Source organism: Schistocerca gregaria, chromosome 2 (genome assembly GCF_023897955.1).
Source record: "Schistocerca gregaria isolate iqSchGreg1 chromosome 2, iqSchGreg1.2, whole genome shotgun sequence".
Classification (NCBI taxonomy): Eukaryota; Metazoa; Arthropoda; class Insecta; order Orthoptera; family Acrididae; genus Schistocerca; species Schistocerca gregaria.
The window spans coordinates 384854983-384872437 of record NC_064921.1 but is presented as its reverse complement, the minus strand read 5'-3'; the positions used below and the strand labels follow the sequence as shown (position 1 = coordinate 384872437).

Here is a 17455-nt window from a genome sequence, read left to right as displayed (position 1 = left end):
GAAAGCAGAGTAGGATCACTGATCAACCGAATCTGTGAGCTGGAGCGTCACGTGTGTTCACATGGAGAACACTGCTCTAGAAAAGCACGTATCTGTGTTCGAATATCCGTGTCGGATTCAATTTCGTTTCGCCCCACTTCCAACTATAGAGTGAAATATTCATGTGACAGATTCACTTCAAGATAAACTTTTGTAATCATGTATTAGAAACATTTGTTTGAACAGATTTTTTATTTTAATTTTTAAGGCTTTACAAAGAAACTTTCTCGATATTTACACAAAATAAATGTCTAATTACACCAGGAAATACATAGTGCAGCACCTGACAACAAGACAGTGACCAAACCAGTATTGCTTTGAAACTGTGGGAGTAAAATAAGAATACAAAGCAAATTGCTCTGTACAAAACAGCAAGGATGTATTCGTGATTACGGCTATAACACAATGCAAACAAAAAGTGTTATTTTGTTATTAGTTGAAATTCTTTCGTGGTTGCTGCCGTATTAACGTGAGCATCAACATTCAAATACTGCTAGTCAAAAATGTGCCTTGCAGTTTTCCTGTATTTGTAAATACTATATATGACGGAGAGGTGGAAGCACTTGGTGCCAGAAATCCATGCGCTCCTCGTGAAGTGAGCTGTCCAACTTGAGATCAGTGTTGATGTCCAGGTAGTACTGGTCTGACTCCGTGTACGGCTTCCACGTCGTTGGCAGCTGCATTGTCGTAATAGGCGTCGGATCTCTGTAACAGAAGCACAACTTTTGTCACCTAAAAAAGCTATTAGCTTGACATTTGTCACACATTGACTGAAGTAGGAGTGTGTGGACTTCCCATTTACTCAAACACTACTAGTATAGCTCATAGGGTAATTAACTGTTGTAACTGATTGAGATGATGTATTGATGTTCATGAGCGCCAGTGTGAAGGATAATATTCACACAAATACAGGAACACGTAGGCTATTTTTTAGAACTGAAGTCTAAACAGTTAATTACACGTTTTATGTCAATCACAGCAAGAATCCATATGAAAAAATACAGGGTAGTGGGTTACATACAACATCGTTTGGCTTCACCAGTGCCATTTCATTTCTCTCGTTTGGACGGAGGCGTTTGTGAGTGCCAGATTACCAGCTGTCTAAAGTTAATGAACATGGAATAATTCGGTAACAGAAAGTATGGCATTGAGCATACAAACACGGACGACAATCGATGTATAAGTCATGACCCAGACTTTTAATAAGTACGCAAGGCATTGGCGTCTGGTGGGAAAAGTTGAGGATAAGGCAGATTTTATCACGGAGATACTGTTAGTGATAAATACTGAGAAGAAACGATTTGTATAGTACTAAATGACTCATACCACTACAGAGAGACCATATCGCTGACTTTCACAAAAATAAGTATGGGATAGGAGCACTCAGCTACATTCGATGAAGGAAACGAAACATTATGCGTTTAGTACAACAGCTACTTGTGACTTAGAAGAGTTTAACAGCACGATAAGTGTTTTCGGTTGTTGACGGTTTATGACATTCTTTCTGGAGAATACCCATACAGAAGTTGTATGTTGTCAACGGCAAAGAAATTTTACTTCTCGGCAGTGCCATATTGGACAAAGTTCGGTAACTAGTAAGATACATGAAGAACAGCTCCATTATGTAAATACTAGTATTTCACTTTGTAAGCCCTTGAGGTACGTAATAGCTACTTCATTTATACAGTTATCACAATATCTACTTCCACATCTTCTTCAATAGATATACCAGGAATAAAGAGATCTATATTTCATAATTATGTGTTCATTCTCGAAAGACATCTACATCTTTGTCCTGTGATTCGTTCCAAAGGTACCATTTATTGCAAATTATATTAAGGTTTATTCGGTTACATTTGAATGTGAATCGTGGGTAGAAAGATGTTTTGATTTATTTTTATGTGCTATTGTTAGTCTAATTTTATTTTTTCGATCTCTAAGACGTCGATACTTCATGGGCTGTGGATTTTCACAGGTGCTGTCTGAAAGTCATCTGTTCGAACTCTCTTGGTACAGATATACAACGGATATTTAGTATCTTTCTTCACTGTTCTGCCATCTGAGACTTCTGAGCATATCTGTTATACTCTGCTGCCAGTCGAAAGAAGTCTGTGACCATTCGCGCTTCCCTTCCTCGGCACTGTGTCTGCTCTCAGTTTCATACTCAATGAGTCCGAGAAACATGAGGAAAATTCCAGCACCTACGCCTCAATTATATTTCAAACAATCTTTCATGGAGGCAAACTGCAGTGTCTCAGAAACCTATAAATATGTCGAAGCCTGTGGAAGTTGCTTCTCGAACAATTAAGCCTACTGATTGCTCCACATCGTATCTCGTACTTCCAAAGCGATTGTAGGAAATAACTGAGCGATATGGACTCAGTCGTGTATTCAAAGGCTGCCTCGTCTGAAGGAACAGGCATTACGTTGACTACAGCTGCTGTGAAATACATGAAATGTATTCACGGTTGCGAATGAGGACAGACTTCAACTTTCTTTTCAAATGACGACTAGAACTCTAACTCGGATACTCTCTAGCAATCGCCTCAACCACTTCAGCTATCCGCGCACGCTTCATGGCGAAACAGAAACTTCCATATATCATCGTCCATGTGTCTACAACTTGCACTCGTATGCTCGTTATGTATATTCCCGTCCGGGAAGGCATTTAAATGGAAATTCGCTTGCCCAGTGTCTGCAGATAAATACAATATTAGTTGCAGTGCATGTACGTCCGAAGGAACAATCGCTGCGGTGACTCCAGCTGTCATCAAGAACATGAGAGGCACTTGCAGTTGCGAATAAGGACAACCTTCAGCTGTGCAATGGAAACTTGTGTCGGTCTGGGACACTGGAAATTTGTGACACTACTAGTTGCTTAAAACCACTTCGGCTACCCGAGCACGCTTCACAGCCAGACGCAAACATCCATATCTCGTCACCCATGTGTCTACAGTCTGCACCCGTGGATTCATTATTTATATTCCCGTTCAGGAGCGACATTTTAATTCATAGTCGCTTGATCAGTATCAGAAATGAATACATGGCAATATCGTATTTCTCCGACAATACAAGACAAGCGACTTTCATTTAAAATGTCTCCCCTGCACGGGAATGTACATAATGAATGTATGGAGGAAACTTGTAGATACATGGATGGCGACACATGGAAGCCTGGGCCTGGCCGTAAAGTATGCTCCGGCAGCTGAAGTAGAAGGCGACTGCTCGTGACAAGTGGGAAATTCGGGTTCGAGTTCCGGTTGAGCACAAATTTTCAATGCCATTATTCCATTATTCAGCTGAAGGCTGTACATATCCGCAACTGCGAATACATTTCACCCATCACTACTTGTTCACAGTCTTTGAACCTGCGTGGTGTTCTGCCTGTATCAAACAATATATTGCTGCAATGTTTTGGGTAAATATTCCTCGCCGTTAAACTCACCTACATAATGATTCAGATTACAACTATTCGCTAAATCATGACTGAGTAATATGAATAATAATAATGCAATCACACTTATCTGTTAATCACAGTATCTTACTTCTGTGTTTGTAGATTACGCTTCATCCAGAATAGTCTGTTGTATTTCGAAGGCAGTCTGTGCATAGCGCCAGTAACGTCTGATGCCGTTCTATATTTGTTTATGGGAGCGCTTGAAAGGGAGACTTTACGGAAGGGAAGCAAGAATTATGGTTGCTTAAAATGCATTTGTGAAGTTCACGCCATAGCCGTACGCTGCTGGCAATGACGTTTGACAATATGAACTAACGATAACTGGCATCTTTGCATACATCGCGTTTTGTTTCGCATTGTAACACACGGTGTGCAAAGCCGCCTTGGTTTTGCAGCCGTCCTCCAGTTTGGTAGTCGATTCAGCCAGTTTCCGGCGGCCGGGTGAAAGGGATTTTTTTTTACCTGGAAAGGAAGGGCTAGATTTTCTTTAATCCTTCTAAACGGCTGCTCTTTCATGGAGAGTAATTTCCCCTTCACATCCGTTGAAGAAAGCGCTGTAAGCTTCCTATTGGACTGCAACATCGCTCAGGGTCGCTGGAAGAAATAGCGGGGGAATGACCACGGACAATTCCTTCTTTTGCTTCTCTTTTCTGATTTGCTGAAAGACTTATACAGGACGATCAGAAACAGTCTGAAAGGATGTAAGTGTTGCAGAGTAGGTTATTCTGAGAAATAATAGTTAAGAAAAAAATTCGCTACGTTATGCCGTTTCCGAGTTTGTTAGCATTAAAGGTAGTCAATCAGGCCTTCGCGCGCAAAATGGTTCAAATGGCTCTGAGCACTATGTGACTTAACATCTATGGTCATCAGTCCCCTAGAACTTAAAACTGCTTAAACCTAACTAACCTAAGGACAGCACACAACACCCAGTCATCACGAGGTAGACTTTCGCGCGAAAATTCAAGCTGTCCGCCAGAATGATTAGTCAGTTTTTTCATACCATAGATGATAGCGCGCGAGAATGCTCAGTCTTTTCCTCATGTTCGATCCTTACCATCGTCCCATGTCCAGATTTTGTATCGCTCTCTTATTCGGTTTTAGGAAACCAAACGAAAAACAGGTGTTGCGACCCCTCTCTGGTGGTCCCCCTGTACTTGAGCGCGCAACGGCCAGAATGGCTGACTTCAGCGCTAATTATCTCAGAAACAGCGCAGCGTATCGGACTTTTTTTATAATCATTTTTGGTCACGAAACGTTGGATGTCGGCCTTCAGGGGTGCTACGACATGCGGGGAATTTGTGTCTAGAGTAGTTAGGAGTTCGGAGTCTTCGAGTCATTGATCCTTCGTGATCAAAGGAACTACGTTTCCTGTATGGAAAACCGACAACATATTTGATACCGTCCATGGGGGTCGATTACCGCTTAGGCTTTTTCTTTTTTTCTCTGTGTGTGTTGCGGAGCAATAAGTTAAGAGTTCAGAGGTAAAGTGTAGCCAGTAGTTAGCTGTATAGTACGGGTTTAGCGAACGAAACAGACTTCCCTAGGGTTAATTCTGGTCAATAAATGTCACTGTTTTCTGGGCATATCGGAGGGGGACGTTTTTGAGTAACTTTAATCCCTCTCGATTCTGAATGGCGTTCTCGTCTTTTGTGGGGGTAATTATCAACAGCAACTGCTAATAGGCAGTTGAACGTGTTTAACTGAACTGTTAGCACTGAATCTTCCCAATACATTGGTCGAATCTAGTAATCTTACCTAAAATTAGTTAAGTAGCAAACAGGGCTTTTAATTACTGACAGTGGACTTCGGAGAAGAATAAACCAGTCGCATGGTCAAAGCGAGACCAGCGACCATTCTTTATTTGTATTGGATAGCGTGGTTGAGACGTGACGCACGCCACGGAAGCTTCGAGGACGTACTAAAGGGACGTTCCTGAGATATGGAAAGGTGTCAGACATGCATTTTTTAGTAGGATACAGGAGACTGTATGAATGGAATGAATTATTTTAAAGCACTTATATGACTTATATGTGGAATAGTTTTGCGAATTATCCACAACGTAATAGCTTTGAGTTCGGTATTTTTCTCTGAAACTTCGCAAAATTACCTCCAGCATGTTCTGGAAAATGGTTGAAAACGAATGTACCCAGGTATCTGATACCTTTTTATCCAGTGTAATACCTATACAGTCTTCACAAAAGTTGTATTTAGTCCTGGAATTTCTTTCTTGAAACAGTGATCGTTTACAACACCGGTCGATCCGTAATAGCATTCAAACAAGACTTGGAATTCTTTAGTTTCAGTCTTTTTAAGGAAATAGCGCGTTAAGACCCGATTATACATTTAGAGCTATGAATGACGTTATCTCTTGAAGAGAAAACCTTGACTTAGAAATAGCAGGGTAATAGATTCTTTCTGGTAACATTATGTCACTGACAGTACGATACATAAGTGCAACTTACCCATACTTAGCAAAATTTGTCCACATTCCAACCATTCGATCCCTCGTTTTACCTTCATCAGAATCGCGATCTAAATTTTGTTTGCTTAAGGTCGTGCGGAAAAGATATTTCAGGTCTTCTGCATGCTGAACTCCTAGAGGGAATAAAAAAAGAAAGTTGGGTTCTATTAATATACCAATGTGCACTCATAAAGAGAGGTGTGTGTAACCTAAAATATACTTAAGTACTACACAGTATTTACACATCAGAAACACAGGCTGATTTCGTTCATGTACTGTGACGTCCCATCCAGTTAGTTGATATATTCGTTATATTCTACACCAATGCTTCTATGTGGAAACTTATCTGGGTATGTAAGAATGTATGTAGTTAGTAACTGTCCATCGCACTGAAATCGCACTTACACTGAATATATTTTGTGCAGCATTTGTCCCACAACTCGTAAGCACTTTTTAAAACTAATATTCATTGACCATCAGTTTAGATCACCTGATCATCTTCCAATATAACAAAATTATTTACCCTAGCTGCATAGTAACTTTTCTATTGTGCATCAAATAAATTACTAGTCATTCTGGATCACTGCCTTACTAGTGTGCACCACTAAGGTCTTTTCCGAATGCCGCGCTTGACAACCAAAGTGTTCCTGCTGTGAAATGAAATGGGACTCCAGACAATCACTCCTGGTTGTCAGGGCGGACAGAGGCAGAAAGTCAGGTTGGTATACCACCACTGTCTGGGGCATCTCCAGAAAAGTCTTCTTTGGTCATAGGGGCTTAATTCGAAGCAGGACTCGTCACTGAAAACAAGTCTACGTCAGTCATTGACATTGGAGGGCGAAGGCGTAGTCTGGAGACGGCTCAGACAGCGGTGGAATACCAACCTGACTGTCTGCCTCTATACGGCCTGACAACCAGGAGTGATTGTCTGGAGTGCCATTTATTTCACAGCAGGAACGCTTTGGTTGTCAAGCGCGGCACCCTCACAGTTGTATGTCTACGGTCCGTTCTGTATCCCTCCATGCAAGCCTCCTGCGCCGTGCGTGGCTCGTGTTCCCGCCATCATGAATTTCACATCCTGTTTTTTAACGTACTTTTACCTCACTACATTAATTTAAATTACTACTGTCACTGAGTTGCTGCTTTTCCTGACCGTGAGCGGTGTTAGCAGCGCATATCGATACATCCCCTTTCGGAGGATCTTTGCTCGACTGCATTACTTCCCGGTCGCTGTCTGTCGTAAGGAAATTCGGGCCGCGAGTTCGGATTTGCCAGTCAGTTGGAACGCGTCTGGAGCCCAGTCCGGACCTGCCAGTTGGGGCGTTGTAATGCGGCACCAGTGAGTTGGGTTGTGGCAGCACTGAGGCCTGCATCGACACGGCTCGCCCGACCATTGCCGCCACGCATGGGCCACGGTCCTCGTGGATCGTCGCTCGGGCGTCCTACCGGACAACGCGTTTTGGCTTGCTGATCGCTCGCGCGCATCGACTCCCGATCTGTCTTCGTGCTTGCTTAGTTACTGTTGGGTATCGTTCAGGTCTTCGTGCAACTGTTTGTCTTGTTGTGTGCGTAGTCGGTGTTATTTCCGCTGACGACTATTTTAGATGTGGTCGGCATTCTGCGGGAGGCGGTCGGTTGCAGCGGACCAGGGAAGTTCTGTCCGCGCGGTGCAGTCAGCTCGGTCCGCTGGCGGTCCCTGCGCAGTGTTGGAGCGTCTATGGAGCTGTGCGATCGCTAGGAGCTTCGTGGTTCACCAACCCAGGACGTCAAAGTTGAGTAGTCGTTTCAACTAACTAATCCAAATCTATTCATGTCGTGCGGTTCGTTTCGGTGGTTCGCTGTTGGGGAGGTTTTCCTGTGAGCAGCACTGAGAGTTTCTGTTGCTGAAATTTGGCCTACATGCAGTGCAGTTAACTATATTTGCTGACTAAAATTAAAGTGCAACAGCGGAATTTTTTGCATTGTGGCCGTTAGTATTCCGGTTGCCTGCCCTGGCCACTAATGTAATTTCAGGTAGCGTCATTTCTGTTGTCGCTGTCCAACATGGTGTGTAGTTTTGACAGCTAAATACATATTTCATTTTGGATAACCATGTTCGTAATTTTTGTGTTTGAGTTCTCAGGTACCGACTGGTGGTAAGCAAGTCGTTTTGTCAGTCGGTACGTGGATGTCCCGTGGTTGGGTTCCGACAGATCAAGTGTAGTTGGGGTCACCACCTGTCTCACCTAAGTGAACTAGGACAGACCGATCTCCCTGGAAGCTTCTGAGTGCCGTTTCCTTTATAGTCCTCCTCAACGGTGTTTATCTGTGATGCCAATGATTTACGAAATTCTTGCATTTACTGCATTTTATGTATTTTTGAATTTTGGAAAATCAATTGTGAGCGTTCAGCCACTTAAATCTTTATTCTAAAAAAAGGAAAAAAAAAACATTGCGGTCTTCTGCCTTTGAAAGGTTATGGTAATTTATTTTAAAATCTTGAAAATTCTATTCTGGCATTCCAGCCGTTTGTATTGCACCTTGTTTATGTTAGTCTATTCACCTTTGCCTTGAGGCTCTCAGCAACGCAATTTTAACTGCATGTTTTTACTACTTGAGAATAATTGCCTTTTGAAACTCGTAGTTCTAAATGTTCTAATGTGCCGTTACAATAAATTACACTTTTAGTGATCCTAATCACCTGTTCTGCTAAGCGGGTTTAGCGGGCGTATCACCACCCTGGGTTTACATTTCAGCAAGAGGATGCCCGCAGATACATGGCGAGAGTTTTTATTTCTTGTCGTCATGGTTGCCAAACCTACCTTCGGCAGCAAGGTCGCTGCATCTCTCCCAAACCGAGAGAGTTTGGAGCATTATGGGCAGCGTCTTCCAACCAGTAGGAATTTTGACGATCTAACGCATCATTTGGACAGAATTTGGCATAGTATCCCTCAGGAGGACGTACAACAGCTCTATCAGTCAATGCGAGCCGAATAAGGGGTTGATTAAGGGCCATAGTGGACCAACGCGTTATCGGCTTCAATTTGCCAAGCTCTTTTTCTTGAATAAAGCATCCAATTCTTCTGAAATTGTAATCGTTTGTCTATAAATGTCTACTACATCTACCGATTTCTGTCCATTCGGAAGATTCCTTCGTTGTGCGCCTCTCTTTTTTTGTATTAGAGTGTAGAAGGATGGAAGCGGATTACTGCTGTGTAAAAAGATTGAATGAGTTTTATTCGAAGCCACAGTACGAATGTTGCCAAGCAGTCTATTGTAAATAATTGTCTTATGAAATATAAACAATATTTTCATGAACACCTTTTGGAGGTTTATATATGTGATTTTGTTGTAAGTATTTAAGACTGACTCAAACTAAACTCAGTGATCTGGCAAGGACATTCGGTTGTTGACATTGAAAACATTCATTCACAACTTCCGCTTCTGTTATTTCCTACACAAAACGGATTACTGTGCAAATGCAGAACGGCAACGTTGCATTACATGTAATGTTACAGTGAAAACGCTAGATCGTACAAAACCTGGGTACCTGAATTGTGATCTCGGGTGTGAGAATGGAGATAACTAGGACATTTTTTATCAGTTACGTTTCGCAGGACATGTGGAAGATAACTAGTTAAGTGGTGTGTTTTTCTTCAGTTATAAACTGATAGCATTTCTACATGCGAGTACGTTAACGGACAAAAACTTTCTACCTCAACTAAATTCATTAATTTTCCAAAAAAAAAGACCTGACATAACCTTGTATTATAAGGACCCATACCAAAATATGTTTGACTTTTGATGTGACGCTAAAATAATAGCTGTCAAGCGTTTTTCATTTGAAATGTATTATTTGATAACGCCTTCTGATTACTGCTTCGATCACAGGATTCCAAGCAAGCTCATTTATCCTCTTCTTCAGAGGCTTCTTTTTGCTCTCCACTTACTTATTAATGTTTCTTGTGTGTAGTTATAATTTCCGTTTCGACATTTCCATATAGAAAATAAGACAAATATTTCGTATGTACACTTTGCCTTCGTACCCACTGGAGTTCTGTGTTGTCTGTAGTGGCTCTGATATTAACTCTATCCCCCAAACAGTTTTGTTTCCTGTCGCAAGGCCCAACGTGTTACCTGGACACATAAGGAAAGGATTCAGACTTCGTACAAATTTACAAAAAAATTAAAAGCATATCGTATTAGCTACGTATACCACACACTATTAGATTACCAAAACGGTGTCTGTAATGTAGACGGAGGTGAAAAAAAGTGATGGGGTAGCGATATGCACATATGTAGGCGGCGGAAGTATCGTGAATTTAGTTTCAATTTGCGCCATAGGTATAAATCAGTGCCCACTGGTAGCTAATCAATTTAGTTCGTCTGTGTCTTAAATCGTAATGGCTGCAGGATCAAAATTATATCTGGGATAGGACACTACCTATAAACAATTAATCTGAAGACGGTCACTGATTCCTTTAGTGCAGACGCACAGCAAGCTCCAACTCTTACGGGAATCGGCGAGATTCTGAGAGTAATGAGGCTAAGGAGCAGGGGCGCCATCAGTAATGTGCGGTGTCAGTTGAGAATTTGGCTCTGGCGGGAGGTGAACTAGGGTAGTGCGTGCGCTTCTGGTGACCACTTTGTCTGGAAGGCGCAGTGCTCAACCCACCTGCCCCAGCGAACCGTGGCCCGTCACAAATTTTTAACTTGCCCCATTCAGTGCTCACTGGGAGCTAATGTCTTTCACTCTTTCGTTATATAATCTTCCTTTGCTCTAACACACAACACATAAAAGGGAAGTACTGAGTCAGTATGGCAAACAGGCAAAATCGCCGTGAGCATTGAGGAAATCATCCCACAGACGCACCAGAGTGAAGATAACCGTTTGGCAGAACACGGCGTTCAGCTGCGTGACGAAGTCCGTAAGTGCCTGCAAAACGTCCTCGTCCGACAGGAATCGTCAACTCTTCAAGGCCTTTTTAACAACCCGAAGGTATGATACTTGCATTGGGAGGGATCAGGACTACAGCGAGCATGCTCCAGTGTCCCACTTGAGTTGGCGTAGCTTCTGAATTGCTACATTTGCGAAATGCGGACGTGCGCTATCATGCAACAGCACCGCTTGTTGACGTTTTCGACACACGAATTCTTCATTCCCCGATGAGTGTCTACCGGAGTTTGTTTATCGGCAGTCAAGATAAGAATAACGAACTATGGGACTTAACATCTGAGGTCATCAGTCCGCTAGACTTAGAACTACTTAAACTTAACTAACCTAAGGACATCACACACATCCATGCCCGAGGCAGGATTAGAACCTGCGACCGAAGCGGTCACGCGGTTCCGGACTGAATCGCCTAGAACCGCTCGGCCACAGTGGCTGGCATAAGAATAACAGCACGTTGGTCCAGTTGGGACGCATGTGCTAATAACATAGTCATACTCGTAGTTCACGTTGTCGCATTTACCTCAGGCTCTCGAAAAGTCAAGAATGCCACACTAATCCCTTGGTGACAGCGGAGTGGAGCTAAATTGCATATACGCTGCAGCAACGGCCCAGAGGAAAAATTTTTTGATCGTGCCTTATACTGTATGAACCATCCTTTCATCATCATCGTAGATATCTACATCTACATTTAAACTCCGCGAGCCACCCAACGGTGTGTGGCGGAAGACACTTTACGTGCCACTGTCATTACCTCCCTTTCCTGTTCCACTCGCGTATGGTTCGCAGGAAGAATGACTGCCGCAAAGCCTCCGTGGGCGCTGGAATCTCTCTAATTTTACATTCGCTATCACCTCGGGAGGCATAAGTAGGGGGAAGCAATATAATCCATACCTCATCCAGAAACGCACCCTCTCGAAACCTGGACAGCAAGCTACATAGCGATGCAGAGCGCCTTTCTTGCAGAGTCTGCCAATTGAGTTTCCTAAACATTTCCGTATCACTATCACGCTTACCAAACAACCCTGTGACGAAACGCGCCGCTCTTCTTTGGATCTTCTCTACCTCCACCGTCAACCCGACCTGGTACGGATCACACACTCATCAGCAATTCTCAAGTATAGGTCGAACGAGAGTTTTGTAAGGCACCTCCTTTGTTGATGAACTAAATTTTCTAAGAACTCTCCCAATGAATCTCAAACTGGCACCCGCCTTATCAACAATTTTATATGATCATTCCACTTCAAATCGTTCCGTACGCATACTCCCAGATATTTTACAGAACAGCTACCAGTGTTTTTTCCGCTATCATATAATCATACAGTAAAGGTTTCTTCTTTCTATGTATTCGCAATACATGACATTTGTGTATGTGAAGGGTCAGTTGCCTATCCGCTGCATTTCGCTGCAATTTTCTGATGCTGCAACTTCTCTGTATACTACAGAATCATCCACGAAAAGCCACATGGAACTTCAGACACTATCTACCAGGTCATTTATAAATATTGTGAAAAGCAATGATCCCATAGCAATCCGCTGTGGCACGCCACAGGTTACTTTAACGTCTGTAGACGTCTCTCCATCGATAACAACATGCAGTGTTCTGTTTGCTAAAAACTAGTCAATCCAGCCACACAGCTGGTCTGAAAATCCTTAGGCTCTTACTTTATCAGGCGACAGTGCGGAACTGTATCGAACTTCTTCCGGAAGTCAAGGAAAATGGCATCTACTTGGCAGACTGTATCTAATATTTTCTGGGTCTCATGAACAAATGAAGTGAGTAGTTTCTCACATGATCGCTGTTTCCGGAATCAATGTTGATTCCTACAGAGTAGATTCTGGGTTTCCACAAATGACATGATACGCGAGCAGAAAACATGTTCCAAAATTCTACAACAGATCGACGTCATAGACATAGGCCTATAGTTTTGCGCATTTTCTCGACGACCCTTCTTGAAAACTGGAACTACCTGTGCTCTCTCCCAATCATTTGGAACCTTCCGTTCCTCTAGAGACTTGCGGTACACGGCTGTTAGAAGGGACGCAAGTTCTTTCGCGTACTGTGTGTAGAATAGAATTGGTATCCAGTCAGGTCCAGTGGACTTTCCTCTGTTGAGTGATTTCAGTTGCTTTCCTATTCCTTGGACATTTATTTCGATGTCAGTCATTTTTTCGTTCGTGCGAGGATTTAGAGAAGGAACTGCAGTGCGGTCCTCGTCTGTGAAGCAGCTTTGGAAAAAGGTGTTTAATATTTTAGCTTTACGCGTGTCATTCTCTGTTTCAATGCCATTATCCTAGAGTGTCTGGGTATACTGTTTCGACCCACTTACAGATTTAACGTAGGACCAGAACTTCAAAGGATTTGCTATCAAGTTGGTACATAGAATTTTACTTTCGAATTCATTGGACGCTTCACGCATAGCTCTCTTTAGGTTAACTTTGACATCGTTTAGCTTCTGTTTGTCTGAGAGGTTTTGGCTGCTTTTAAATTTGTAGTGAAGCTCTCTTTGCTTTTGCAGTAGTTTCCCAACTTTGTTGTTGAACCACGGTGAGTTTTTCCCGTCCCTCGCAGTTTTACTCGGCACTTACCTGTCTAAAACGCATTTTACGATTGCCTTGAACTTTTCCATAAACGCTCAATACTGTCAGTGTTTGAACAGAAATTTTCATTTTGATCTGTCAGGTAGGTTTAAATCTGCCTACTATTACTGTTTGCTAAGCAGATAAACTTTCCTCCCATTTTTTATATTCCTGTTTACTTCCATATTCAGGGATGTTGCTACGGCCTTATGATCACTGATTCCCTGTTCTGCGCTTAGTCGAAAAGTTCGGGTCCATTTGTTATCAATAGGTCCAAGATGTCATCTCCACGAATCGGTTCTCTGTTTAATTGCTCAAGGTAATTTTCGGATAGTGCACTCAGTACAATGTCACTCGATGCTCTGTCCCTACCACCCGTCCTAAACAACTGAGTATCCCAGTCTACATCTGGTAAGTTGAAATCTTCACCTAACACTATAACATGCTGAGGAAATTTATGTGAAATGTATTCCAGATTTTCTCTCATTCGTTCTGCCACTAATGCTGCTGAGTCAGGTGGTCGGTAAAAGGAGCCAATTATTAACCTAGCTCCGTTGTTGAGTGTAACCTCCACCCATAATAATTCAAAGGAACTATCCACTTCTACTTCACTACAGGATAAACTACTACTAACAGCGACGAACACTCCACCACCGGTTGCATGCAATCTACCCTTTCTAAAAACTGTCTGTGCCTTTGTAAAAATTTCGGCAGAATTTACCTCTACATTCAGGCAGCTTTCCGTACCTATAACGATTTCAGCTTCGGTGCTTTCTATAGCGCTTGAAGTTCCGGTACTTTACCAACGCAGCTTCGACAATTTACAATTACAATACCGATTGCTGCTTGGTCCCCGCATGTCCTGACTTTGCCCCGTACATTTTGAGTGTGTTGCCCTTTCTGTACTTGCCCGAGGCCATCTAACCTAAAAAACCGCCCAGTCCACTCCACACAACCCCTGCTACCCGCGTAGCCGCCTGCTGTGTGTAGTGGACTCCTGATCTATCCAGCGGAATCCGAAACGCCGCCACCCTAAGGCTCAAGTCGAGGAATCTGCAGCCCACACGGTCGCAGAACCGTCTCAGACTCTGTTTAGACCCTCCACACGGCACTGTACCAAAGGTCCGCAGTCAGTCCTGTCGACGATGCTGCAGATAGTGAGCTCTTCTTTCATCCCGCTAGTGAGACTGGCAGTCTTCACCAAATCAGATAGCCGCCGGAAGCCAGAAAGGATTTCCTCCGATCCATCATTGGTGCCGACATGAGCTACCACCTGCAGATGGTTGCACCCTGTACTCTTCAAGGCATCCGGAAGGACCCTTTCCAAATCTGGAATGACTCCCCCCGGAATGCACTCGGAGTGCACATTGATTTTCTTCCCCTCCCTTGCAGCAGATAGTAACAACTTAGGGCCAATTTGTATATAATCAATTCACAATGAGCATAGAGCTAGCTTGTCTCAGAAATTATTACTGCCTAAAACTGATACGTTTAACATTGAATCCTTTGTTTATCATCCTGTGGATGTTAGCGTTTAGCTAATTATACAAACGAAATTTACCTAGTTCGTCCATTGTTAACGAATGTGAAGCACGTATAAATAATTTGTAATTGGCATTATTTGAAACTTTGTAGCTGATACTACCTGGTTCGTCTGGCACTCCGCTGTTGGGTCCTTTGAATGAGAACCGGTAGTAGCGAACAGATTCATGGGATGCCGCAGCCATTATCCTAACTACAGTGTCCACTGGTTCTTCAAAAAACAGGTCTGATAGCAGCTGAAATTAAAATACACAAATGAGAAAAACACTACACTTATTTACTTTATCGTTTGTATGCTGATGTGTGAGACGACTGATAGAGATATCAAGAGTTATCAAAAGAATTTGATGTGCCACAGAAAGTCACGTAAGAGACATGCGACCGTATTATAAATCAGAATTTTTTTATTTACCCTTTTTTACTCTTGATTTTCCATCTGTCGTGCTCCCACCTTTTTTTTTTTTACTTATTGAGATTCTTAGCATTCATAAATGATGTATATATGACCATGTAAATCTAATCTAGACTACATTTTTATTATCTTTTCGTTAATATAAATGCATTTTGCAGTGTTACATGTTCATCTGCATCTTGTCAACATTTTACCTTCGTTCAAATTTTGGTATACACAAACGCTAATGTAAACGGTTTCTGTGTCTTTAAGTTTCGCAACACAGTTACATATGCTGATTTATTTATGCTTCTCCCTACTCACTGTAAAAAAAAGTATTTATTTCCGTTATAGTACATGTAAGAAATAAACATTGTGCATGTGCACCTTTGCCTCCTGCTTTTCAAACACTTAATTTTAGCTATATGTACTCTGTTGTACTAGATTAATACTTGTGAAATGTAATGCATAATGATTTTCAGTTATATGTAATACGACATGACTGCTGCGCGTTCCGGCATCCTCCGGCTTTCATTTTTATGTTTATTGTAGTCCTTCTGCTTTGGATATTTGTAACGATAAATTTTATGGTCTTTGTTATATTATTTCCTTTTAATATCCATTTTTATATGTGCATTTGATCTGTGGAGCTACCTTTTGCTATAACCTACGCCACCACGTGAATATTGATGTTACCTCCCACGTAACGTCAAGTTAGCTCACTCAGTTTTGTTCTGACATTGGTTACTTGAACATGATGCCATAACATGTGTATGAAGCCCTCTACCTCGTTTCATTCCTGTTCTTTTAAACTGTTGTCATTTTATTAACTGTTAACTAATTTAAATCGGCGTGCTGCACATGACTTTTGTCACCTTATTGCATATATTATGAAGATGAAATTCCTCGCAACGCCTAAATAAAGATGAGTTTCAGAACAGCAAGTGACTAAGTTTTTCTCTTGCTACGATAACAACAGTGCGTAAATAAAACAAAAAAATTAAAATGTTATAAATACGTTTCGTGGACATAAGACCGAGTAAATTATTATGCGATGTTCTGCTGCTAAAGGGCTCGAATGACAGAAATTAAGTTACGCCGGTGACTAATGACATTTAATTTGATGGAAATAGTGTAAACGTCGATATAATGTGTAACAAGGCTGGTCCGGGTGACCGAATGAAACAGTAAGAGTTAAGGCGCATATTTAGTAAAACTGGACGGGTTATCATGTGAATAAATTGTTAAGTCAGAACTAAATAAGGACTTTCAAAACTACTTTCGTCTGGCTTTCACAAAATGGTAAAGTTTACTTTATCTCACGAACATCTCAAATTAAGCTTCCATCAGTTTGTCGTGTGCTTTCAAATAGAATTGTATTCCGATTAATTTCACTTGCTCTCTTGCGTCAACAACTTTCTCTCAGAATTGCAACTGCACTCAGCGTCCTAAATTACTTGGTGGACATTTTGAAAATGCTCAGATTTGTGTCTTGCCTCACAGAATCTACCGTCTACAGCTCTATTTGGTACCATGAAATCTATCTCCTGGTTCTTCATTTACCATCTTGTCAGTGCACTCTGTTTTCAAAATCCTGCCTCTCAAACGCATCTCTTCTGAAACGCTTGGAGTCTATTTTTTCCGGTCTTTCCACAGTCCATGATTCACTTCTATACGGTCCTATGATCGAAACATTAGTTTTCAGAAATTTGTTCATCAAATTAATGCCTATATTTGATACAAGAAAAATTACTTTTCCCATTCATGCCCTCTTTGCCTGTGCTAGTCTGATTCTTATGATCACCTTATTTCGCTCATTGAGTGGAATTTTCGTTTAAAGGCAGCAGGATTCCATAACTACATCAAACTCTTTGTATCTAACCTGGATACTACGTTTACCTCTGTTATTTCTACTGCTCCCTATTACTTTCTCTACCTGTGGTTTACTTTCAATCCTAATTCTGGGAGCATTGCAGTGTTCATTGTTTTCAACAGGTCCTATTTCTTCCTCTGTTTCCACGAGAAAAGCAGTGTCATAGCGAATCATATCCTTTC

The 17455-nt window shown here is 41.9% G+C and overlaps 1 protein-coding gene across 1 annotated transcript in view; it reads right to left on the bottom strand.

The window, feature by feature from the left end:
* Window positions 1–212: 212 nt before the first annotated feature.
* The window catches only part of LOC126320863 (cholinesterase 1-like), a 119088-nt gene continuing 101845 nt past the window's right edge, over window positions 213–17455 (bottom strand). Inside the window, exons 9-11 of the mRNA XM_049994127.1 lie at window positions 15113–15245; window positions 5959–6091; window positions 213–744 (exon numbers count right to left, since the gene is read on the bottom strand). Coding sequence (XP_049850084.1) covers window positions 576–744; window positions 5959–6091; window positions 15113–15245 — 435 coding nt within the window. The 3' untranslated portion in view covers window positions 213–575. The remainder of the gene's footprint in view (window positions 745–5958; window positions 6092–15112; window positions 15246–17455) is intronic.